Raw genomic sequence first — 26,281 nt, 5'->3', positions numbered from 1 at the left:
CCCCCCCCCAAAATAATAAATAAACCCAGCAAACGTCCTAGAAATGACAACACAAAAGAGTCCAGGAAAAGAAAGTAAGTAAAACTGTAACCCAAATCCCCGCTGCTCTCCAGGATGATTCATTGGCTCTCCCTTCTCTTAGTGACAGGACTATGAAAATGGGCCCAGAGCTTTAGCTTTAGTCAAATGGATAAAAGAAAATAAACGAAGCAAAATTCTTGTTTTTTTTAAATTTAAATTCAAGCAGATTACAGTATTTCGTGTTAATGTTCCAACAGGTGCAGCCATCTAGGAGAGGCACTGTGGACTACAGCAGCGCCTGTTACCTGCGCGTCCTCCATCGTTACCGCTGAGCTTCTGAGATCACAAATCTGATCGCTCAGGAGGAAGAGACTCTCCATCTGAATCATCAGTAAGTTTTGAGTTTCCTTTCATCTTAAAAGTGAAATTGCACATGAGTTCGTTAGGCAGCTGGGTATTGTTTTTTTTCTTTTTTTACTAAAATACAGTCCCTCCTTTTATGCCATTCCTCCTCACAGAGTATGGCAGAGCCAGGCAATCATACAAGGAGAAAACAAAAAACCTTTTCCTTCCCCTCGTATAGGAGTTCCCTTTTAACTTTCCTTCCTTTCTAGACAGATACGTGAACAGCACCTGAGTCGCTAATACTGTTTTTCTTTTCAAATGGTTTCAAAAGTGTAAAAAAATACATTTTTGCCTTGCTTACGTCTCTGAAGAATCCTTAAGAGAAGGATTCTTGTTTAAATGGCCTAGGATAGAGAAATTGCACTGGGGTTGGACTTGCTGCTGAAGGACCCCGTGGACGTGTGGTGTTCTCAAAAGTACGATACGGTATGTTGCTGATGAGAAAAGGTCCACAGTTCTCTGCTTCTGGGAGGTCCAGGTAGCTCAAACCTGAGCGCTGCCAGCAGAGAAGTGTCGTGCCCTGCTGCCTGGGCTAAGTTCTCCATGCTGAATGAGCGCTCAATCTGCACTTTAAAGTTTCATGATGTGATCTTTAAACTAACAACAACAAAATAGAGCACTGTTGCCAAAATAAGCTGTAGTGTCATCTACACGTAAGGAACCCTACTTTACAGGAGGAATTTTTTTTTTTTTAATGTTTCTAAATGAGACTCTCACCGCAATTCAGTAACCAGAGACACAGTATGCCAAAGTTACAGGGAAGGACATTACAGAAGATGCTTTCGTTTTCTTCAGTCTTTTGAGTCAATGTAGAAAGACAGGAAAACAACAATAATGAAGCCTCCCACTGGATCCCCTCCCCTTCCCCATCTACTTTTCCCCACTCAAAATATTGAAACTGCACAAAAAGCGACAAACAAGCCTTTCAAATTACATTTCAATTCAAACAGACTGGTAATCTCACAGTGATGAGAGGAGAAAGTCAGGCTTTTAATAATTATAATATAAAAATAATAAAAAAAGCTTACAAATAGCAGTGCAGCATCCCAAAAGGCCATGGATTAACTGCCAGAAGGGGACGTAATTATACGCAGAATAAAAAACAAAACAGAACAACCCACGCTGGCAATGAATTTTCATACACAATAGAACAAGCAGTCAAACGTCAGTCTAGGCTGTGGAAAACAACAGTTTCTCCTTCTTTTTTTTTTTTTTTTTTTACAATTTTTTTTTCTTTTTTTAAAAAAATAACGTACTAGTTGCCCATATAAAAAAAGATAAAATAAAAACACAAATAAAATTGTACATAAATGCGAATGTCCAACACTGAAAAGGCAGGGCAATCACACCACTGAGACAAAACCTGACCAGAAAAAAAACCGTGAAGTCCACTTTTTTCCTTTTGTCTGGATGCTAGATTTCAGCCTGATGCGTCCCATCCTGCATGGTCTCAGCAGGTAAATGGAATTCAACTTGGCAATGACTTCATTGCAGGACGATGACAAGAAAGGTCATCTCTTTTTGACCAGCTGTAGCACAAATGCACTGGTTGGTTCGTTTGCTTTCTGTGTATGCTCTCATGTGCCGTCCCTCTTTCTGTTTTTTCTCTTTTTTTTTTTTTTTTTTTTTCTTTCTTCCTTCCCCCCTCTGTACAATTCCTTGTGTTCCAAGGCTGAGTCCCAAGACTTGTGAAACTGGAGTCATGTCTTGGTGACGGTGGTCATGCTGTAGTGATGGCATTAAGGTCCTTCATAAGTCCTTCCAGGTGGGCCATCTCTTTGGTCAGCTCATCCGGTTCATAATTCTATGGGAGACGTAAAAAGTTATTGACAAGGTGACTTGCTTTGTTTAAAGAGGGACAGAATAAGAAATAAGGATAAATAGTCAGTGATTCTGGTGTAGATTGTGACCCTGACACATGAAGAAGCAGAAGCAGATTTATCGACAGTTACAGGAATTAATAACTTGAAACAACTATTTTAAGTGCAGACCTTTTTGCAATAGTGATTCATAGTTTCACTGATTTTTAATACTCTGATCATCTTATCTGTTTTCCTTGTATCAATTCCAGCTTCAAGATAACAGCTTGCTTTGAACCAAAGTAGGTATTTTAGAAAAATCTCCCCAGCCTAATTGGAAAAAAAAGGTTGAAGGAATCACTTCAATAAAACTGTTTTGAGAATCATTATGCTTGCTAAAAATCATACTCCATTTTTAGCCTCAATTGTCGAGCTTCATCTATATTGCATTGATAACAGAATTATGATAACTGTTCATGTATGCAGATAGATACCATGAACTAGTTCATCTCAAAACCTTTTCTAAGCTGACCAAGTCTCTCCCAGTACTGTGTAGTTTTCAACCCCTTATGTTCTTGGAGCATTTCTCCAAACCCTCTTCACTCTCTCCACACCGTTTTCACAGAAGGTGAGCCAGGCTGCACGTGGTATTCCAATCCCAGCTCCGCTAATGCCAAGTCAGAAGCAACAAAACTCCTGCGTGATGGTTTCTGCTCTATATATTTAAGGTCCATTATCAGACCTTCTGGCTAGAGTCTAATATTAAAGCTACTGCTCAGCTGATTGATTGCTGGAGTCCTTCCCAGAGAGAAGCCCTCAACCCTGACTGTGCTCTCACTTCCTTTGCTTCTAGATACAAACATTTTCTTTCATTTAAATAGAAACGAATGCAGCAGGCACTTTCCAGTTTACCAAGCAATCTGGACTGTACCAGAAAAGTCGTCCCTGTCCTGTGTCTAACACATTATCTGCCGACTATTGGCAATAAGTAGCAGTGAGCTGGAAGTACTCAGACTCATCGCTACAGGCTCTCATAAAAAAAGCAGAATCAATTCAAATCGCTATCTAATCCTAATTTTTAAAACTCATACTTTAACTAGTGTTTAGTGTGCTGTGGTGACTTTATATTGTACTAATTTATTAATGAAGAAATTTATTAATGGCTATATTTAAATATTACAAATTTGTTGATGAATAAACTGAGTATATTTTTGGTACCAACCAAAAAAAAGAATAAAGTAGGAGTGACAACTAGACAGAAGGGCAAAAGTGCACCAAATCAAGCATTCATACAGTTTCTAGGCCAGCACACACAGAAGTAGAATCAAGAGGGTGACAAAAGGAAAGGACAATAAGGAAACAAGAAAAAAAAAGAAAAAATATTTCAAACCCAGTATTTCCTGTAGCAGTAATACAATAGCTAATACAATAACTTCTTGGCTTGCAATTTGAAAGGAAAACAGCTTTTCCAGTGCCTGACACTCAAAACATCCTCAGTTCTTAAAAGCTGTTTCCAAAGAAGCCCAACAGTTGCACTTTTCACAGAAAGTCAGAACCCTTTCCTATGAGTACCTAAAACCATATTTGGGATAATGGCTTTAAACATTTTGGTATTAATGCTAAATTTTCCATCTGTGATGACACTTTGGGTGCTCTGCAGCAGCACAGGAAGCTGCAGCTGCATGACTTTAATAGGATCCAGGCACAGTACACTTGCAAAACAGACAGAAATAAATGACATCTCAAAGCGAGCATGAACACAACGTCTTAAGCTGTACAGAAGAGCAAATGGCACTGTTGGAGGCCTTCAGCTCTGTGAACAAAGATGCTCTTTACATCAAGATAAGCAGGCAAAAAACAGATGTGCGGGGCACTTCTACAGCTCCAGTACGGAAGCCCAAGTCATAAACCAGAGCTCCATTAGGCGCTACGTACTGTAAGGAATGAAAAGACTAGTGCTATAGATGGTGTCTGTCTTTACTCTCCTCTCCTTGTCGTTGTGAGAGGCTAGCAGAAACCAGAAGCATTGAGCATGAGTCAAGAAAGGATATCTCAGAGAACATTACTTTACATTCAGCTAATAGCCTCAGTTCAGCCAAAATGTTGCCGAAGGTTTTTCAAGTTTTTGACTGAGTGGGCCTCGTGGACTGGAATAGATGGAAGTGCTGCATTTGTTTAGTGTTGTGTAACTAGGAATGAAGGTATGCCCTTAAGTAATTTTCAGATTCAGAAAGCACTACTAGTACTTGCAATTTAAGCGCTTATTCTCTGAATTTACTGCCTTGTGTAGAAGGTATTTGCACTAGGTTTTTTTATATGGGTTAGCAGGCAATGGCACTTGGTGGAAGTCAGAAGCCTCATTATTCTCTGCCTTTGAAAGACTCAGTGCAGACATTACCAAAGTTTACAAGCATCATATAAAGAGAGATTCAGCACAGTTTGATAAGCACTGCCAAAGAAAGCCACTGGCAGTGTAAGAGTACCTACGCTTTCCGAGTCCTCAAGCATCCTGGTGGTCTCCTGCACATCAGGGGCACTGGGAACTACCACTGGCATAGGAGGTCGAGTTCTTCCTAGAGTCCCAATTGATGCAGTCTTCACCGAGTGAACTGGATGGTTAGGAGCTTAAAATAAATTTGTTACATAGTTATGCCTCAGGTAATTTGTTCTTTTGCCTATTCAGAAAGCTCTTGGAAGTAGAATAAAAAGGATTCTGTTAGAGGAAAACGAACACTTCAAATTATGGAGTGCTGAATTTGAATTTTTGTCTAGTTTATCTATGTACATAAAAGAAAAGGGCCTTGAAAATTATGCCAACGAAATTCACTCCAGCCTCTGATATATTTCCTTTGATGCCCAACTCTACCCCCCAGCCCCTTAAGGAGGGTCTCATTTTCTTCTTAAAATCTCCTCTTTCTCTTTTTGGCAAGCGTGCCTTGCCAGTTCTCCCCCGCTCACCTTGCTGAGTCAATAACGGTGTGCTTGGCAATGCAGGGTCATACGTGGAACCAGCTGGTGGAACTGCTGGCACCGCAAAACTCTTCAGCGGGTGGGAAGGACGGACATGTGCCGTAGGGAGGTTCTGAGCCGAATCCTCTTCTTGTGCATTAGCCAGGTAAGACCCTGTGGTGCTTTCAGGATCCTGGTGGTCAGCACATGTCTGGGACGAGGAAGCCGGCATGGTGTCCGTGCTAGGTGTGTTTCGAACAGATTCTACAACAGGCAAAAAAAAAAGTGGCTTATTTTCTTTAACAGAAGTGTTCTTTGTGGTCAGATGGAAACAAAACAGCAGTGTTTGCAAGCACCTTTTCCAAGATTGCTGTTACAAGCTAAGAAGTGAATTCACAGATTAACTGTCTGTGTAGCAAACAACACCAATTCTGTGTAACTGTCCTGTTTTAAGGTGAACAGCAACGGCTGTCTAATAACAAAATAAGCTTGAGAACTAAATGATTCCACAGGCATAATACCAAATGAACAGTTTTGCACTGAAACATCTACATGTAATAAGACCTCAGATAAACAGCACGGAACACAAATCTTCATTCTCATTTTACCTGTGAGTATTTCACAGTATTGGCATTCTTAAATAGGTATACATTAAGCATGTATCACTGTAGTGCATACAGAAGAGCCAAATTTTTTTCTGAGATAGACCTGAAATCCCTTCACTTGCTGAAAGCTACAATGAAATCACAGGCTTCATTTGTTTGTCTGCAGCAGGCTCCACCCTGATCTAAGAGAACAATGAGATGGTATCTTGAATTTAGGGCATCGTGATCCTACTCGGACCACATGCAGGAAAAAATCTGGATTGTGAGATGTGTCACTTCAGCAGTGTAACCAGAGTAAGGGAAACCTCTGCCTCTAACATATCGTCTGTCTGTGTATTTGCAGCCTCGTGAATTGCTTTCATAAGGAAACAGGAAACAACGCTGTTGGCTGTGGCACCTTAATTAAAATGTAGACCTTAAACTAGAGAAGCTCAGAATTCACTTCATCTCAAGATGTTACCTACATGCAATTTAGCAATACTGTTGCTTCAGAATTTTTCAGAGCACTGGAGACATTACAGAAACCATTGCAAATGATTGTGCATCAAGCCTGAAAATGCTGCACAGAAATCACCTCAATTTTCTCTGTGCTTCAGGAAGATTAACTAATTTCAGCTCCCAGTAGCAAAGTCTGGACTTTTGTCCTCTCTCGGTTTCAAACACAACTAATTAGGAAAAAAGTTATCATATTAAGTAGCTCAAATTAGATTTAATCTGATGTTTCAGACTCCGGGGCTGAAAGCTTTAGAATAAGGAGTCTTCCTATTAGAAGTTGTATGTAAAACATTAAGCCTCCTTTTCCAAGGACATCATCACGTATCTCAAGGATCAATATCTGATCTACACAAGAAGCTGTTTACAGAAAACTCAACCTATCAAGGATTTTGTCTGTACGCAAACCCATCACTCTCCCTCTCATGGAACACCGCAATGACGATTGACCAAGTTAAGCTTCAGGTTTTGATTTTGACGTTTCACTCATTGTTCCATTACAAGCAAAATCTACCTGATCGTTTATATCTCACCTGTGGAATTGGCCCTGTCTGAATGGGACATGGATGTGCCAATCGGCCACGGGTTGACCTGGTGATGGAGATAGCTGCGAGTTGGAGAAGCGAGGCTGCCGGAGTGGAAATGATGGTGAGGGTTATCGAGTGAATGGATGGGATGAGCACTAATCACAGCTGTGAATGAATACAAGACAGAAAAATGCTTAACATACAGACAAGCATGCACATGTACTGAAATGCACCATATCCCTCCCTTCTCCCACAGAGCCACTGAACAGGGGAGCCAATCGCTCAGCAGATTTACAATGACACCAAGAGGACATGTTTCAATACCAATTTTCCAACTCTGCTCCAGCACTTTAACTCCCTCCGTGCCAAGAGACAAAACCCCCAAAAAAGGCAGAGCTCTTCATTTTCCTGTGCAGAAGGTACATCTCTCTTGGCTGTATCTTTCAAGCGCTTCTGTTACGCTTGAGAAAAATGAAGCTCAGCTCCCTTTAGAACTTCCATGTATTTCACGCTGTGCCCTAAATGTCAGACCTAATACAGGAGACAGATGAGCTCAAATTTCAAAATAATTTCTGGCTGTCATTGAATTTCTTAACATTGTAACCAAACGTGGTACCTTTGGTTAATTAAATAATGTAAGACAAAGTAGGACAAGCCACCAAAGGCTCTATTCTTTCCCTCTGTGCAGACTTAGCAAAGCTCTGCTCCAATACACTCAAACCAAAAGCCTCTTTTTCTTTTTTCCCCTCTTTTTTTAATCTTGCCATTTTCTTTTTCCTGTTTGAGAGACGTGAATTTTATACTTAATGTAAATCATCCTTTGCCCTCACCCTTTTGTGCTAACAGCAAAGCAAACTCGCGCTACTCCCCAGCTGGGAGGAAAAGCATGCGCAGAATTTAGTTCTTATGACAGACTAAAATACTGAATTGCTTAAAATCACCCAAAAGAAAGAGACTCAACACAGGAAACTGGAGGGAAATGCTACCACTAGCACCATAAAGGAAAAAAAAAAGGTTGTGGTTCGTTATTTTCTTTTGAACCTTTTCTGGAAATTCTCCAGATGTGCTGCCTTTGAAAGTTACTTTCTAGGAATGACATGATGCAGAAATCCGTCATTACAGTGGTGAGTTCAGTTAAGACTTCTTGCATTGATGCATGTGGTTTGAACTCAGAGACTGACTAAACAAATCTGAACCCTCTGACTTCCTCGTTTCCTGGAAAACAGCCTGTCAGCAGGATGTGATATATGACTTGATCAGTGGAGGCAATATTCTTAGAGATTTTCAGCTATTGGTAATAAACAATTTCTCTCTCCCATTGAGTTACGCCAACAGAAAGCTAATATCATTATCAACCTCCTGTAAATGAAGAGTAACTAAACTCCAAAACCGAGTAATCAGTAGGTTCTAGATTTAAGTCCTGTGAGATAGCTGTCAAGGGGATGTGAAAAGTCAGACATTCTCACTAAGAGCTTCAAGCAAGATTAAAACGCCACTTTGTCTTGCTGGAACTGGCAAATGGAGGAATAACCCACGAAAGCCTGGCGATGAGAAATCCGGGCAGAGGGAACAGTCAGAGACACCAGGAGTTCTCTTACGTGTCAGCAAGGTAGGAGGCATAAAGATTTTAAGGCATAAAATTTTACAGGCATAAACATTTTAATTACTTCTATTTGTAGAAACCACTAGTCTACACCTGTGTTTCAGCAAGCATTTCAATCACTATCAAATACAATGCATGTTACTACAAAAGGCTGCCTGTATGTTTTTGCAACCATGATAAAAAAATCATGCACGTATACTACACCTTTCAAGACATTTCCTAAAAGCTTGGAGATGGGGAGAAGAACACAAAATCGTAGTAGCTCTGAAACACTATCCAAAGCAGAATATGGTGAGCAAGTGGGGAAAACCTGATGCCGCGAAAAGCCCATCCCCAGAAAATTTACCCTGCCACCGAGTCATCCAGCTTAAACTGCTGGGTTTTGCTAGTAGTTTGCTGGGTTATCAGACCTAAATCATATATAGCTTTACAAGTCAAAAATCAGTACCACCAGCTTTTAATGAAGACCATGATGCACTGTTTAATTTCAAGGAAGAGAAAAATTCAGATGAAGAACTGGATAAAGAGAAATGTGGTGTGTTAAGAAAGAAATAGCTCTTTGCTTCCTAACATCCTTCCAGAATCTTGGTTTTCCAGTTGTCAAAGAAGGAACTAACTAGGCATACACCATTCCTGTTGCATTCCTGTAAATTATACTAAAATTGAGCAGACAAAATTAGGATAATTTACTATTTAAAAGGTAAGTAACTAGATTTGAATGCTACGGGGGGGGGAAAAAAACCACAACAGGAAGGTATCTGCAGGCACAGACTTAAACACACTAAATGGTCCTGCTTTCTGTGTTGCTTGCTGAGAAAGAGCCTCATGTACCAGTGTCAGTTTTCTGTGTAGCTTCTGCAAAAAGGTGTCTAAAGACATTACATTAATGTTTCCACTTACTATACAACAGAAACCTACAGCTGGAAGCCCTCAGAGCTTTTGCAAATGGGATAAAAAGTCAAACAAAGTCTCAAAAATATTCTCAAGCCCTAAGGCACCAGAAGACCTTACCTATCCTTCCTGACACTTAGTGCATCATGCTAACCTGTCACACCAAGCCAGCTGTGTCTGTTTCGTTCTTTCTGGACAAGGCAATATTTAATAAAGAGGGGGAAAACAGATACGCTTTTCAAGCGAACACAGCAGGACTGGTATCAAAAAGGTATGTCACAGCTGGGTTTAGTGCTGCAAGGGAAAATCATATCCACAACTACACCTGCCAGCATCATCACATCAGCTTGAATACCATCAAAAAGTAGAACTACAATACACTACCTCCCCAACACGTGTACCACCACTGCATCATTCTGTCAACTGTACATCTTTTCATGTGATGTGGGACTGATCATGTAAGTTGCTGAGTATCTTTCTCACTCAGTAACATAGTCTGAAGGGTGCTATGCTGTTTCTGTGGAGCATTCGGCACACTTCAGCGCTGGCTGAAGTGCATCACGTGTGGTGATCTATTGCCCCAGCTCTCTAATTCTCTCCTACTGGATGAGCAGCTGAGTTGTTTCGGAAGCTGCTCCTGAGCCGCTACCGCATTTTAGCATAAATCCATACTGATTTGGGTTTGCCATATGAGGGTGGACTGTAAACTACAGCTGGTCGAGAACTGCTTCACCAATAGCTGTCCATGCAGTGGGGACAGCAGTTATGTATAATGTATAAGAATAAGATGACTGCAGATAAGGGTAAACATGGTAATTTAGAAAAGAACAAGCATGACTCCTGTAAAAGTAAATCCTGCATCACTAACCTCAGAGTTTCAAGACAGTGCCAGTAAATACGAAAATAAAGGGAACCAGTGAATATAATACAGCTACATTTTCAAAAAGGCTCTGACTCCACTCCAAAGTTAAAATATTAAGTTGCTGTTGGAGGGAAAGCTCTTTTATGGACTGAAAGCTGGTTACAGATAGGAAGCAAAAGGAAGGGATGATCATCAATTTTCCAGACAGAGGAGAGTCAGCAGGAGATTCCCCAGGTATCAGTGCTGGGACTGGTTTTAGTCAGTTATCTTTCTCAGCGACCCAGACATGGAAGCTATCAGAGAAATCTTCAAGTTTGGAAATTATATTAAGGTCTTTGGGGCAGTCCAATGCTATTTTGATGGCAAGGAACTCCAGAAGGACCTCACAAGACTGAGCGAGCAGGCAAAAAAATGGCAGGTAAACTTTGGCATAGCTAAATAAGTTGTTAAAGTAGTAACACATTGAGGGAAAAGTAATCCAAACAGTATTTATATGATGCTGCACTCAGAGCTGGCAGTTACAACTCAGCAAAGAGTTTTCAGAGATATGGTTGACAGATCTCTGATATCATTAGCTCAATATGCAATGGCAGCCAAAAAAGCCAAGAGAATGTAGTACCTCATCCAGCAAGGAAGGTATTGAGAACAAGGCAGAGGACACCGTTTCCTGCTCTGTAAGACCTTGGTGGTACTGTGCGCAGCTCTGGCCTCTTGGCATCTCAAGAAGAACGTAGTAAAGTTAAAAAAGGTTTTGAGAATGGCAGCTAAAGTGGTAAAGGGGATGGAGCAGCTGCCTCATAAGGGGAGGCTAACAAGGCTATGACTGTTTGGTCTGGGGAGGAGAAAACTAACGGTGGAGAAGAACCTGACAAAGATTTACCAACTCTCTACAATTCCTATCTAACAGCTGGATACTGGCAGAGTACAAAGGGAATGGACTATAAAAAGCAGCCAGGCTCATAGGCTCTCCGTAAAAAGCACCTGCAGTTGCCACTGCTGGAGACTGGGACAGACAGACTGTTGGACACATTCCTAACTCTTCCCCACTTTTGCAGCATGCCTCCTGCTCACTCAAACACAGCTATTCAGTTTTTCCTTTTAACTTGTTCTAACTCTGCCTTCAGGATAAGGGATTCAGGATGCCTTCTTTGAACTGCTTCCACAGCAGATACGACAGAATTACTTAGGAGAAGTAGGTAGGAAGGCAGTATGTGAGTGTGTGTGCGTGCGCATACAGTACCAACATGGCTTGTTTGGGTGCTCCCAATTTCAAGCCAGCTGGTAGGTGGGCTGTTGACTTACGCTGAGGTGGCTGAGAATCAAAAGGCATCATCATCTTGGGCCTCATCCCCCTTCTTCCTGCCAGTGTGGACATGCTATCCTCTGACTCATGCCCTGAAGGAAAAAAACTGAAGGTTATTTACCATTGCAGCAAGACTTCTGTGATACCATACCAGATGATTTCAATCCTCCTCTCTCTATTTCTGGGCTGTCCTGTTTGTAAGCAGTTCTGTGACTCATAATTGATAAAAACAGCTCTTTCATCTTTCACTAGAAGGTGGAAAAGAGGACAGTTAGGGCAAAGATTATTGGAGAAGCTCTCCAGGCCATAATGCAAACAGAAACCTCTGGCAGTGCAGCTCTGGGCAGTGAGCGGCAGTAAGAAGTGTCACACGTATGGGTAAGACATGCTGGATTAACAAGTTAACCACTCACTGAGGGAAAACTCACCCACACCTCAAGAGTTCAGCAATAAAGCTCCAAAACCTGATTGTGTGTTTGACCACTGAAAAAATGTCACACACGTCTCTCAACAGTTTAATATGAAACACTTGTTAGATGATCTTCTGATTACCAATCAGTATCTACCAAGGGAAATTCATCATTTCACTCCTGGGCACTCAATTTTCTCACTAAAACATGGGATCCATCCTTTTCAGAGTGTCTTATAAATAGGCACAAACCCAATTCACTACTTGGAAAATAAGAACAAAAAAACCTACGGGTAATTGAATAATATGTCAATAAAGTGATTTCATCAAATACAGTAAAACGTATTTAATTTTTAAACATCACGGTCAAAGTACTCCTTGATAGCTCACCTCTGTAGGAATTCCGCCTTTGATGGATATTGCTGTCCATGGAATTATCAACTGGGGTGATGTCTTGGGAGTTGCGAGGGATTGGGGTATCTGTCATGATTGGATTGGGATCTGGAGATTTATCAATGGGTTTTAGCTCCAGTCTTTCATGATGGATCCAGAGATCAGGAGGCTTGACATCTTTGGAGTTTCCTTTGTACTTATGGGACCCATTCACTGATTTGCAGGCAGCTCGTTTCCTTGGGAATGAAAACAAATGAAATGTTCTTAGATGTAGGCTTCTTTTCGCTTGTTGAAAAAGGCAAATTTCCACTGAGATTTCCTTCAGATCTTGTGTCCAGCTGAGCAAAAGCTACCCACAGGGCAGGAAGCTTTGAATTTTACATATAAGCACATCTGACATCTCAAAGCATATTCTGCAACTCTGATGCCATGAAATTTGTCTCAAATGCTACCACATGCTGCAGAACTGTGCTCTACAGTCTAAGCTTTCATTAACAAAAATTAAGTTTCCAGTACTTATGGTTATTAAGAGAATATTCTAAACACGAAGTGTACGTACATCATGCTGTGCCCGTACTCCAGGGCTTACAACCAACCTCAAACAACAGCTGTTGAAGGAGTGTGCAAATAGCCAATTATCACAATAGGATGGTTAACTCTAAAGACCAATCACAAGAATGTTCATTTTACCACTGCTCAGGTTAGACACATCCAACTAACGTGCTTTTTCATCGCTGTTGAATAGCAGCAGCAGCAAACTGACTGTGAGGCAGACATTTCACATGACGGAATTTTGGAAAAGTAAAATGTAGAGTTCCAGCACTGCCCACCACACACACACTCCTGACTTTGGACCCTGGCAATGACGGAGGAAGGTGTCCCCCTCTGGGTAGCACACTTGCTAGAAATGGCTAAGATATGACTAAATAAAATTTTGAAAATATCAATGAAAGGAGCCTCTCATGTAGGTGTTACGCAGCCAGACGTGCTGCCAGCACCCTGCTTTGAGCACCGTAGCTGAACAAGTAAAACACATCAGAAGGTTATTCACTGGTTGTGGGTTGCTGCAGGTAAGAGGTGGCATTTAGAAACTGGGAAAACAAAGGCAAGATTTCACAGGGTTATTTCTGCTCTTTGAAAATAAAATACGTCTCTTGGGCACAGGCCCATGAATTTTGCCCTCTCCAAAGCATATCCCCCAGTTGCTGGACCCTCACTCATATATCCTTGCTCTCCTCTCCTGAAGAACTTGCATTTTTGCAGGATGGTTCAGCGTCAGCAAAGCAGGTAGAGATTGACTTCTAAGCTTGGCTTTTAATCAGTTTCTTAAAACTCTGTTTTGCATAACAGAGTCTTTTCAAACTTAAAAAAAACCTTTCAGCTCTGTTCAGTTCTTTCAAAGAACATGCAGAAACAACCTTCAGGAGCCTATAAATGGAAGCATCGCTGCTGTAGTCAGAGGCTCTAAATGAGGGCAGAATTCAGATACACACCTATATTTTGGATTTTGGAGCACTTTTCTACGGAGTCCTGCACCAGATTCAGATTCCACTCCAGTAATCTATCTAAAAATTGGATATTATCAGGCACAGCTTGTTAACCTACTCCACACAGTGAAGTACATGCTAAGACAGAAGTGAGAATCTGCCTGAGCTGTTGAGCTCTCACAGCTCTAAACAGATGTGTTGGCTCAAGTTTGGAAACAATATTTTAAACAGTAATTTCTCCTTGGAGAGGGGCAAGTGCAGGTATACATGAAAGCATTGCCCCAGTTTGCCTGTAAACTCCTGATGGTTTGCAAACTCTGAAACACTGGTTAGGAAAAACAGAACATCATCATCATCACACACATGATAACACAGCTGTATTGAGGCATGTTATCTTCTGAACACAAGAATTTAAACTGTATTGCTGATCTGTTATCAGAACAGAATTTCTACAGCCCGTAAGACTTAAAAGTAATAAACTCTAAAGCATCATAAAGAAAAGATTAAATAATAGAATTAAGTGAGAAAGGTAGGACAGGGCAAAGTGCCACCCATACGTCTTACTTTTTTTGGTGAGAAGTTGTACGACGAGTGCAGAAGACAGCAACTATCACCACTATCACAATGGTGATCACTCCAACAGATACTATGATTACAAGGAGCATGTTGCTGTCCAAGGGAGAAGTAGGACTTCCATGGGGACTGTTACTGCCTGTAAGAGTTTGAGATGGGAGAAAGGGGTTATTTATTATATAGAAAAAATCCCCATCAAAAGCAAGCAGTGCCCATCAAAGACTTCTAGAATCATACAGATTAGCAGAACGAGAAAGATGGTTTGTCTGCTAGGATTTCAAGTGAAGAGCTTGCTTATTTTTCTGTCATTTGCCAATTGTGTTTCTGTACAATTGTTAAATCTGTAAGATGCTTTATAGATCCATTTCCAGCTAACACTCTATAAAAATTTACGTTCACCCTACTCAAATAGTTATCATTAAAAAATTCAATAGTTTAGAGTCTAAGGAGAGTTACCCTGGGACCTTGCTAAAACTACAGCACCACAGGCATCCCCTTGGACCCACGTGAATCGGTATCAGTATTCTACAGTGGTCACTCTCCTCTGAAAGAAACACCTTTTGTAACACTAATGAGTGTTACCTTAGGGCAAGGCTTCCGCAATGCACAGTGCTAATAAGGAGAAGGAGTTAAGATGATTTTTTTCCTTCCTAATATGTTCTTACTGAATTAATTTTACACTTGTGCACTAGAGCAGCCATTTAAAACTAAACTGGGAACAAGATCTGCTTATCAAGACTGAAATGTAAATGCATGTGATGATATCTTTTCCCTATACCCCACACAGTGGGCAAGAATACTATGACAGAAGAGTGATAAAATTTCTTGAGTGGGAAAAACTATCATCGTAAAGAGAAAAAGTTACTGGAACAGATGTAATCAGTATTTTCAGTCGGATATAGCATCCCGCGGTGAAACAGCGAAAGACGCTGCATTTAAATTGAAAAGCTTTATAACAACACTTACCACCAAGTGGTGGTTTGTAATCTGGTCCTATGTCCACTGGGCGGCTTCCTTTCCCTGCAGATCCTGAAGCTGAAAAGGTCATATATGTGGTAATTTTATATACATATATACACACACACATACACGTAAACACACACTTTAGCATTTCTAAGGTAACTCTTTCAGAACTTCTCTGAACCATTGTGAGCATTTTTCCTCCCTCCTTTTCTCTCCCCTACAACATGATTTGGCTTTGAACAGCAACTGTGTTTCTCCAAGAAAAGAACCACTTCTTCAAAAGAGCTATCTAATAATTAATTTCCTGCATTACTATTTTCCTAAGTAAGCTTAGGAGCCTCAACTAGTATTAATTTTTAAAAATATAATAAAAATGATTTGCAGTAATACACATGTATATATTGAGGCAAATGGCTTTGCCGCACTTGTACAGACAGTTAATCATCTTGAAACAGTAATTATACAGGTTTCTCTTCCTAATACCTAATTACAGTAAGTGTGGAAGACTGGCAATAAGTGGAGGTCAAAAGCACAGTAAACGTAATATTAAGTCCCTGCCGATCCATCAAACTTGCTTTCAGCTTCTCCCCATTCTTTTCTGTTTGTTTCACCTTCGCCACAAGTGACAATGAAGCATCACAAAAATGTTTTTGGTGAAACCTGGGAAAACAAATTAATTAGTTTCACAGCTGTATGTTTATAGGCTGACGATGGAAGTAAACATATCTGTACCTCAATTAATACAAACCGAGGCAAATCACACAGCCCCTCTTGAACCTTAGCTACTGCTAGTGGGCTCCTAGGCGCTAAATGCAAGAGCTGACCTACCACCTGAAATGCTGTCCTCTTTTCACTCTAACAAGTACCTCCCCTTGCTTAATTCAGGTCTAATTTAGATCACTTGCTGCCACAGCAAGACGCATGAAGTCACAAGTTCACCTCTAACGTTAAGATCTCTCCTGAGTTAGCAGAATGCTTCCCGCGGATAAAGGTACACAAAACCCTGGTTCTTTCACTTCTGTGTTTTCATTAAAATGCACTAATGCTAAATTACCATGAATGATAAAAATACTGTAGTGGGGGAAACATACAGCAAGATACAAAAAACAACATTCCTCTTGTTATAGGAATCCGTAATACTTTGTACATTTTTACACTGTGATGCACAAAACCACAAAAACCCAAAAGTCTGCAAATTCGGCAGTTTCACAATCAGGAGAAGGATTTTCAATTAAAAATCCACTCTAATCAAGAAGTGCTGAATGTTAAAGGGTGTGTAGAAATGGGAATCGTGAACGTAAAGTCAAAGCCTGTAAATTAGTCACTGTGAGATAAAGACAATTGGTAAAACCAGCAAAAGGTACCAGCAAGAATACTGATTCAGCCCCGAGAAGAGTAAGAAGAAGGAATGTTACGTGTACACAGTAAGGAGAAGTTAGATGTAGTCTAAAATAATGGAAAAGACGTATTGCAGGACAAATCTGTAATGGAAAAAACATATTGCACCTGCCAGTCTAGAGAGGACACTGCATTCAGTGAAAATGCGTTCTCTTCTTGAAGTACTGGAATAATAATTTTGCAGCAGCAATGAAATAATTTAACAGAATTTTAAACAGCTTGTATTTAATATATTTGCATCTGTATGACCAGATAATTTGCACCGAAAAGACGTGAAAAAACCCCTAGATGAATTCTCTGAGTCACTGAACCTGGCGCTGAAGATACGCTGGAGCACCAGAGAAGCTGCGGGAGAAGGGGGGAATAAAAATAACTGACGATATTTTAAAAGGACAAATAGACACCCTATGCATTTTTAGTGCAGCAGAGCCTTAACATAGGCAAGATCATGGAAAACGTGACAGATAGGAGATGGTGGCATACTTTATGCCCTTCTTTCTTTTTTATTGAAAACAGGTATTTTCAAACAAACTAAATGTCAGACTATAAATTTGGTTGGTAACAGTAACTATGCAGACATACTATATTTAGACTTCCATAAAACATTTTACTGAGTACTGTACAATGCTTTGTTAAAAACAGCGTAATAAAAAAAGCAATGTGGCACATATTAACAAGATTAACAACTAATTAACTGATAAGAATAAGAATTATAATTGCAGAATCATTATTCATGAGGGATATTTCTAATGAGTTTGCAAAGACCTGTGCTTGGCCAAGTGTAATTCAATATCCTTAATAACACCATGGAAGAAAATTAAAATAACTGCTACTGAAGTTAACAGATGACATAAAATAATGGAGTAGATAATAAGATATACAAAGTCACCTGCACAGACCAACAGGGATCATGTGGTACACGTGGGTGTAACACACTGAGTCGGTGCGGCTTATCATGGGCTCTGCACTCCCTGAACAATGTATATACCCACACAGCCAACTGCAGATCTTCTACACCCCCCATATGTGTGTGTGTATGTGACAGAGTATATAAATCATATTTAGATGATAAAAACGTTGGAAGGCGGCGATACGGAGAGAGCAGTATTCTGGCAAGCAGTCATATTTCCAAAGGGTGTAGACATCCTTGGGAATAACTATCTGCGCACGATCCTCGTAGAGCGAGGCAGCTCAGGGACGCCTGATACTGGCACCGACTGCGTGGTGTCAGTGCCTGCCCATTTCCAAAAATGCAAAGGTAACTACAAGATACAAAGTCCAGTTTTCCAAATATGATGAAATTTAGATACCTAACCAGGACGCTTCTCAGCATCTAATTCCTGAAACCAGGGATCAACTGTTCAGCCTTTAAGTTCTGGGGACCTCATCTCTTATGCAGTGCAACCTGAAAGACAACCTGACTCTTCTCTGCAGTTTATGCGGGCGTAAGGACTGCAACTCATCGCCCCCTCGGAAGCAGCTAGTCACCCCGCAACAGGGAGCGTAAGCCTTGCTTCTACACGATATGCTCCAGACCAGCATATGCACGTGCTGCATCTTCTGTGTGGGCACCAGCCTTTTTGCCAGGATCTTACAGAGTTTGTTGTTGAGGTTTTCCATTTCTTTCTATATTAAGGAACAGTTTAAGATAACATTTCCTTGAAATCGGTTTTCTTTTTTTTTTTTAGCTTGAGAATCTCCATGTTACCCATTAGGTATCTGCAGCCAGAAAACCTATTTTAATTTTTGTGTTACTTTAGGATAGTTTTGCTAGGATTGGATACCTTAACCTTTGCTTTGGTTGCTAGTGCAACTCCTTGAAGCCTGACAGCAAGAGCCACTAACTTTTAATACAAGCTGTGTGCTATAGAACAATATAGTGTGGAAGAACAATATAGTGTGCTTAATACAGAAGAAAAACATTCAAGTAGGGGAGAGAGAAAAAAAGACAGAACCACTAAGGCCAGAGTCAATCCCACTGTAGTTTTATTCCTTCCCAGTCTCGAATAACTTGCCTGCTATCTCCCGAAAGACGCAACTCTGCAGTTCAGTGACTCTGTCACAGAGCAGGCTTTGCTGCTCTTCAGCTCGTCTTCTCCTTTTCTACGTTTAACCTACTGCCATGATTTATAATCTCTGAGTGTTCTTATAGGAATTCTGAAACAAAATTCTCTTGGCTTTTATGTAGGGTTTTATGATTTATGAATTATATAATTTGATAAAAATTAATTAAATTGTTACTAGAAGAATATGTTACTTTAGGATGATAACGACAGATGAGAAGATGTAGTTACCTGCTGAAATGAGGTGAGAATAGTGCAGAACAGAAAACAGCAACTTTTACATAAAACCTTTTAATCTTCCCCTATTCCCTTCCACTTGCAATTGAGCGCTAATGATGACACGGAGAGCATCTGCTTCCCCACAGACAAGCCTGAATCTCAGCTAGCATCTCTGTTACACAAGTCTGGATATGAATTTACTCCATAACTGTCTAGTATCAGCATTATTTGGTACACAGAGGGTAAAAGCATATTTAATAAATTACTTCTAAGTAACAAGTTGAAAAGCAAGTCAAAAAAAAGCTCATTCTCAACCCCTTTAGGATCTATTTAATTGTATGTCTAAGCTGCTTGCCAATGTCCTTTTAAACTCATCCCTTTAGACTAATTCTTCCCCTTTTTATTGGGCTTGTAGGTTATTTGGAAGAAAGGAAAAATAGCCCTGGGACATTCACCTTATAATTCAATGTAGTCAACTCAAAGCTACCATTTTTCAAGCGAGCATTTTAAAACCTTAAGGCTTTTAGTAGCTAATGCTGTGTGCTTCAGGAGAGTCTGGAGTCTAAATGAGCTGACAAGCAGAATCTCTCTTGCAAAAAAGCTTTCTAGAGCAGACATACTTTCCTTTATTATGAAAATAATTATAGATGTAGAGCTCACAAAACAGCACTTGTGCTAATTAGATAACTGATCTTCCACCTCTGTGTACTGAGATCTTGCATCAATGGTCAGAGGCTGGCTGGAGTATCACTTAATCCAAATTCATTTTGACAGAATGATTCAGCTCTGGCACAACCCGCTTGTCCCTTCATGTGACATCTGACTACAGAGATCACTTTATATTCCTAACACCCAAACCACAAATAGGACTTCCAGTTCTTCCACTATTAAAAGCACAACAGGAACTTGCTCATTTATAGTTAGAGCAGCAGATGTAGGATTTGTTTCATTTAGGAAATGCAACAGCGCATGGACAGGAAAAACAAAATGTGCAAAGGATGGAATAAAAGAGAAAGCGTGGCTATTCATTTACCTTGATCATTAGGCATTTTATCTGAGGATTCAGCTAGTGGGACAAGCACAGGGAAGGAAAAAACAAGAGAAAGATCACAAGGCTTGAAGGAGTGAGAGACAGAATTTAAAGTTTCACATAGCATAAGCAGACTAGCTAGAGCTCTCATCTCTAACCACCAATACTCATATGGAAAAAGTACTGTTAAAAAATCTATTCATAACTTTTAATTTTTCACCTCTCCTTAGAGTACTTTTTCCCCAAGCTATCATGAATTTGTAGTATATCACTAGTTACCCATCACCAAGCAGTTCTTGATTTAAGAGCCTGTTGTGTCACACTAGTTCCCGTTATATCATCCAAGTCACCGGCGAGCAGCTGTGCCGCTGGCTACCGACTCCAGAGCCTGCTGCTTTACACCATTTCATCATGGGCAGACGTGACACACAAGACCTAGAATCTTAAAGCAACTAAAACCTGTTTTTTTAAAAAGCGCATTTAGGACGTGGACCCTCAGCATTAATAACTAGATGACCTAAGTGCCCACCAGTAATTCTGAAACAACACAATTGATCAAACAGCTGAGCAACATTTGCATATGTATTAACTACATGCAAGAGCAACCCAATAGAAAATTCCATTCTAGTCAAACTCCATTGTCTTCCTGTCTTTTCCAGTTTAAATATAAAGTTCATGCTACTGGTATCTTATCCTTAGAGAGGCTGCATTCAGAAAACGAGGAGGAAGATATTTAGATATACGTGACAGTTTACCTTTTGGGGTCCTGAACTGAACCGCCTCAGACATAGGCCCCATGCCCTTCGAGTTGCGGGCCTGAATTTTGAAATAATACGGCGTATCAAGGGTCAGTTCTTGTATCTGATGGGTCAGTCTGTTTCCCACAACGGGTTCAATAACCCAATCATGTATTTCAGCATTCACATCCGTACTGTAGTAAATGATGTATCCTATTCAAAGGAAAAAGCAAAAGAACTTTATACATACAAGAACAGGACAGTCGTCAGATCTCACAGAAAATGTTCTATTGACTTCTAATGATATCGCACAGCTCAATGATTATGGGTTTTCTGAAAGTGTATTCTTACTTTTTCAAAGACTTAAGAATGCATTCAAATATTAGACCAGCCTTCCCATCTTAAATTTTAAACTGTTCAAAAGTATATGTTAAGAGGAAAAAAAGCCATTTAAAATATCAAAATTATTTTTGACCACTGATCATTGAATACAGAGATATTCCTCATTTCCATTTCTTTACCTGTTCATAGACCAAATAATGTAAAATAACATAAAGCTGTTATTATCAAAACATCCTCAAAGTATTAATATTTATAGAACGTTAAAACAACGAAACATTCTCATGCACTAAAGAACATGTGTTCAGTAATTTATAATTATTTTATTATTTTTCAGTTTATTAACAAAGATGGCAATAATCTGAAGAGAACTGAAGCTACCTTGCATGTCACAGAAGAAAAGGTATGGGAAGAGTTTATGTTGTGTAATTAAAATATACTGCAATTAAAAAGCAATACGAAGTAAAAGCTTTATAACTTTTTAATATAAGAAACACAGAGCCCCAGCATAAAATAAATACTTGCACCAATATAGAGCTGGGTCATCAGCTCTTCACGCACAAATGGCTGCTTCCCTTGTCCAACAGACCACCAGCCTGGGAGTTACAGTAAGGAAGGGCAGACGTTCTCCAGAGCGAGCTCCACTTCTTTAAAGCAACTGAAAATACTGCTGATACCCCAAATTCACATAATTCACAGTGACCAGTATGGCATGGAGGGTGACACTTGAAACGCCAGTTGTAGGTCTGGCACGCTCCATTTCTTCCCTTGGTGGCATAGTTAACTACTGGGGAGTAGATTTAATAATTTGCTACTTGTACAGGTCACAAAGCAACGTATCTGTAACTCGTCTAAGAAGGGACGCCATATATATCTATGTAGGGACAGTTAAAAGCACTATATATAATATAGCCGCACATGACTACTGAGTTAACGTATGACTGTACTAATTAGTCAGCAACTATAATGATGCACAAGCATCTGGAATCCAGACTAGCACAGTTCAGTATTTCACATCCATCTTAACCACATCAAAAGGAGACTAGAGCTGAAAAGACAAGTATTCCACAGACATGCTATCCAGTGCACGGAATTACATCATCACTTAGTTTTTACGGCATTACCTAATGCACAGAATGAACTGAGCTGAGTTAATGTCCTGGTTTTGCTGGCTAGGGTTAAACCACGACAGTTAATGAGTAATTACTGGAGTAATAAGCTGCTTCTCCCGCTGGCGGTGGCTCTCCCCAACAGAGGGCACTCAGCCCACGCGTCCCTGCACGCTCCTGCCTTGCTCCTCTGGCAAATGAACCTGATGTTTGGTGGACTCAGACGTACCACAGAACGGTTTATTTTATTTTATTTTTCAGATGTTAACTGCTGCTTATGCAAAAAGTAATAAACACCATATGTTTTCATTCAACACATATGAATAAATGTAAGGTTTTGAATTGAATGTGTATGATAATTTTGCTAATCGCATTGTGCAAGCAAATGCTGATCTCTTTGTACATTGTCTTCCCTTTCTCATGTATGCACTTGATGTAAGATGATAGGCTTATCTTTTTAGGAGCATATATAACCTGGGGATATTTGTGCCTTACATTTCACATCTGTCTGAATGACCCTGCTGCAACTGACTGCTAGCAACCAAGTCCTTTAACCTGCAGTTAAGATAAAGGCTTGTTTCTCCAGTCAAACCTTCTTTCTCATATAGAGGAAACATCTTGTTGATAATAAAATAACGCAGAATTGGCTTTATAGCCAATATAAAAATATATATACACAACATATAAACAGCTATATGCATGCAGAGACATACAAATGGCTCAGACAGGCATTCTGGTGCAGAGTAAGCTGCCGTCTGTTAGAGCACATCCTTACAGCTCCACTTGTGAGACACACTTGGCACCCGAGGATACGGCAGAGCAGCGCACTGGTGTGTTGCACTACCCCTCCGGCCCTATTTTTTTAGCGCTGACACCAGAAAGACAGCGTACCTGTTAGAGCCACACCGTCTCACCTGCAGCCTTTGTGCTGCGTGCATAGTGCCTCTTTGCCTTTTAGGGGTCTTTCCTACAGCTTACTTAAAAGTTTATTGTAATTACTAGAGGTCAAGAGTCTCCAGTATTCTGCCTTTTCAGAGGGATCTAGTTAGTTTTAGTCTGTTGTCTAGAACCTGGGCTACAGTACTGCCTGATCAGATGCCAGCTGGTGACAGGTTTCAAAGGCTTGACCGTGCACCGAAGTTAGTTCTGAGAACGGCAGCAAAATCATACACTGCAAACTATATGAAAATAAAATCTGCTTTAAGCTTAAAGCCTGGGGTAAAAAAGGAAAATTGAAGTGAATGATATCAAAAAGCCTTTAGAAATGTGAATCCAAACAGAAATTACAGAAAGGAAACAGTAATTACTGTTTTCCGTAAAATGATTTATCCTACGTGAAAGTGATGCAGTTACAAAGGCAAATAACAGTTTACTCCTAATGATTATGTCAGGGGACTAATAAACTGAATTTAAGTCTGTTCTGTGCCACAAAGATGACAAAGAGCACTGGGATGGAGTCTGCTAAATAAAATACTGATGGGCCAGAAGCATTATATATCTATTTCTGGAGGCATGCTATTAGAATAGCACAAGCTGATGAAGGCAAAGGTTATTGAGATATTTAAACTTTCAATTATATTTCTGGTTAGACTCCAATTTCACACTGCAGTTAGTTTATATCTTAATATATTTTTACTAGGTACAAAAGTAAATAATTAAACTGAGCTACTAAAGAGATTGACAAAGAAGATAGAGACCTCTTGGCTAGCTCTAGGCTAAATGAAATACAGTACATGTTCACATAGTTATGCAGATTATATTCTGCTGTTAACCAGGCATCTTGTATCTGCCTTTATTGCTCATGCAAACTGCACCTGTAATTTTGCCATTGGCTTCGGATGGAGGCTGCCAGTTAACAATTATTGTCCGAGGTTTTCCCTCTTTGCTCACCACAGTCACGTCTTTGGGAGGAGAAGCAGGAGCTGCAAACAAACAAAAACCAAACTATCAGAAACAGGTTGCCCAATTTCACTGGATACAAACAAGTAACCTCACCACCTTCGCTTTTTATTTGTTTTACCACTGAAAAAAGGCACGTACAATAATAAAAACTCTCCATGTTCAATCTTCAAATAAATCTACCATCTAGTGTAGTGGTCCTACTGATTTACTCCATTCAACTGGCAAATGCCATCTGGCATGCAGCATCTCCTTTCCATAAGGAGTTTCCATAAGGAGTTACCTGTTTCTAAAGCATTTCTGTCAACAGATGCTGTGATTCATGACTGAATGAGTCCATGTGTCTTCAAAAACATGGCATCTTTGTACAACTCTAACAGTTGGGGTCAACGACTTCTAACCTGGATTTCTTCGGTCATCATAAAAAGTACGTGAACTGGTGAAATAAACATTTTATATGCACAAGCATATGAAATATCTCCATATTTTCACGTTTATGGTGGGACCAAGACCTAGCAGTGCCAATTTGCCACTTAAATCTGAATCAGCAAAGTAAATCCACCAGAAATTTAGAATCATAATCCATAATTGCTGATTTAACTTTACTGAAGAATTATTTGTAATTTGGAAGGAAATCTGCACTACAGAAGCATTTGAAATCCAGAAATATTTGCTGAACACCATTGTCCAACCTTTTTCCTTGGATTGCCAGAGAAGAAGATTGAGAGAAAGAAAGGAGGGGAGCGCACTTCCTTCTCCCATCAGCCTCCTCCTGCCTGAAGTTCAGGAAATGGCACAAGTTGCTCCAGCGAAAGACTGAAATCTGAGACCTTCCTCCCTGTGAACTAAAATATCCAGCTGGGGCTTAGATTAATGGCTTTCAAATGCACAGAGCCAATGTCTCCAAAGGTGCATTAACCAGCCACAGTTTGCAATGCCACATTATGAAAAACATGAGACTTCTAACTAGGTAATTTTTAGCAAAGTAAATCCGCCTTGGATATTTAATACTATAATAGTAACATTTAGTGCTTATACGGTGCTTTCTGCATTTAAAGAGCTTTATGTATATTACCTGTTAGAAATTAATCTGTCCATCCTCTGAGACGGCTACCTATTATCCCTGTGCAGAATAGTAGTTGGAAACCAGGGATAGCAAAAGCTCCAAAGTTACTGTAACTATTATCCCTAATACTTAAAAACATGCTCAACAGAACGTACAGACGTAAAGCACGATTCAAGGCCCCACAGTAAGCTTCAGAGAGAAAAAAAAAAAAATCAGGACTAGCCCTCAAGAGATTACTAATTCACAGACCAACACTGAACCCAGTATCCCGTATTTTTCTTCAGCATTAGCTGAGGAGCAAGTCCTGCTACTCGTGAGTATTCAAAAATAGTGAGTCACACACTTAGGAATTTGGCGAGTAGTATCTGTTATGAGAAAATATATTTAGCCTTTTTTTGTTTTTTTTTTTATTTTGCTTCTTAGTTCCCAAGCTTTTAGGTCATATTTGCAAATATTCTTTACAACAACCCCGACCAGAAATTTACTTTCTATTTAAATGAAAAGAAATGAGACCTCCCTTGCTCCTGTACTTTTTTGAGTTTCAAATTCTCTTTCAAGAACTTTATTTGTGCAACTTTCATAGTCCCTGCTCTTAGTGTAGAGTTATGGATGAGAATTGTATGTGTTTCAGCAAAAACACCAAATAAAGTGTTTTAACGTGGGATGGGCATAGTAATCAGAAGGGAAAGGAGCCTCAGTCCAGGCCTGTGCAGTCAGAAGGGCAGCTGGCATCAGGGGATTCCCACCAAAACCTAAAGCAACTGGAGCTCACGAAGGGTTTATGGGACTTCAGAGTAAGTGAGGAGCTTTCTGACTTTATCTTGTTTTTTTCCTTTTTCTTCTTCCTTGTTTTAGAATATTTGGATGATCTCACCAATTCTTTGCCTGCTTCATTTTTTTGTTGTATTTTAATTTAGCGTGAGAACTACAGGGTAATTTGGATAGGCTCGCTTTTGTCCTTCCAGTTCAAATAGACAGAAACCTAAGCATAATAAGCAGTAAATTTAATTGCACAAAGATCATTTAACACTGCAGGATAAAAAGAGCTAATGAGGGACAGGTCCTGGACCTCAGTAGGTCCAAGTTCCTCCTGGCAGCTACAATCCCTTTTCTGTTCTGTACTTTGAGAGTGCGTCATT

The 26,281-nt window shown here is 40.0% G+C and overlaps 1 protein-coding gene across 1 annotated transcript in view; it reads right to left on the bottom strand.

The window, feature by feature from the left end:
* Positions 1-2,146: 2,146 nt before the first annotated feature.
* Positions 2,147-26,281, bottom strand: part of NEO1 (neogenin 1) — a gene marked incomplete at its 5' end in the record, with an annotated part of 37,362 nt that continues 13,227 nt past the window's right edge. The window contains 11 exons of the mRNA XM_009581273.1: positions 2,147-2,230; positions 4,713-4,849; positions 5,184-5,438; positions 6,805-6,963; positions 11,457-11,549; positions 12,257-12,495; positions 14,311-14,458; positions 15,286-15,354; positions 19,996-20,028; positions 20,748-20,942; positions 23,992-24,099. Coding sequence (XP_009579568.1) covers positions 2,147-2,230; positions 4,713-4,849; positions 5,184-5,438; positions 6,805-6,963; positions 11,457-11,549; positions 12,257-12,495; positions 14,311-14,458; positions 15,286-15,354; positions 19,996-20,028; positions 20,748-20,942; positions 23,992-24,099 — 1,520 coding nt within the window. The remainder of the gene's footprint in view (positions 2,231-4,712; positions 4,850-5,183; positions 5,439-6,804; positions 6,964-11,456; positions 11,550-12,256; positions 12,496-14,310; positions 14,459-15,285; positions 15,355-19,995; positions 20,029-20,747; positions 20,943-23,991; positions 24,100-26,281) is intronic.

Source organism: Fulmarus glacialis, unplaced genomic scaffold (genome assembly GCF_000690835.1).
Source record: "Fulmarus glacialis isolate BGI_N327 unplaced genomic scaffold, ASM69083v1 scaffold34707, whole genome shotgun sequence".
In the NCBI taxonomy this organism is placed as follows: Eukaryota; Metazoa; Chordata; class Aves; order Procellariiformes; family Procellariidae; genus Fulmarus; species Fulmarus glacialis.
Note: the sequence above shows the minus strand (reverse complement) of the source record. Positions and strands in the feature narration are given on the sequence as shown.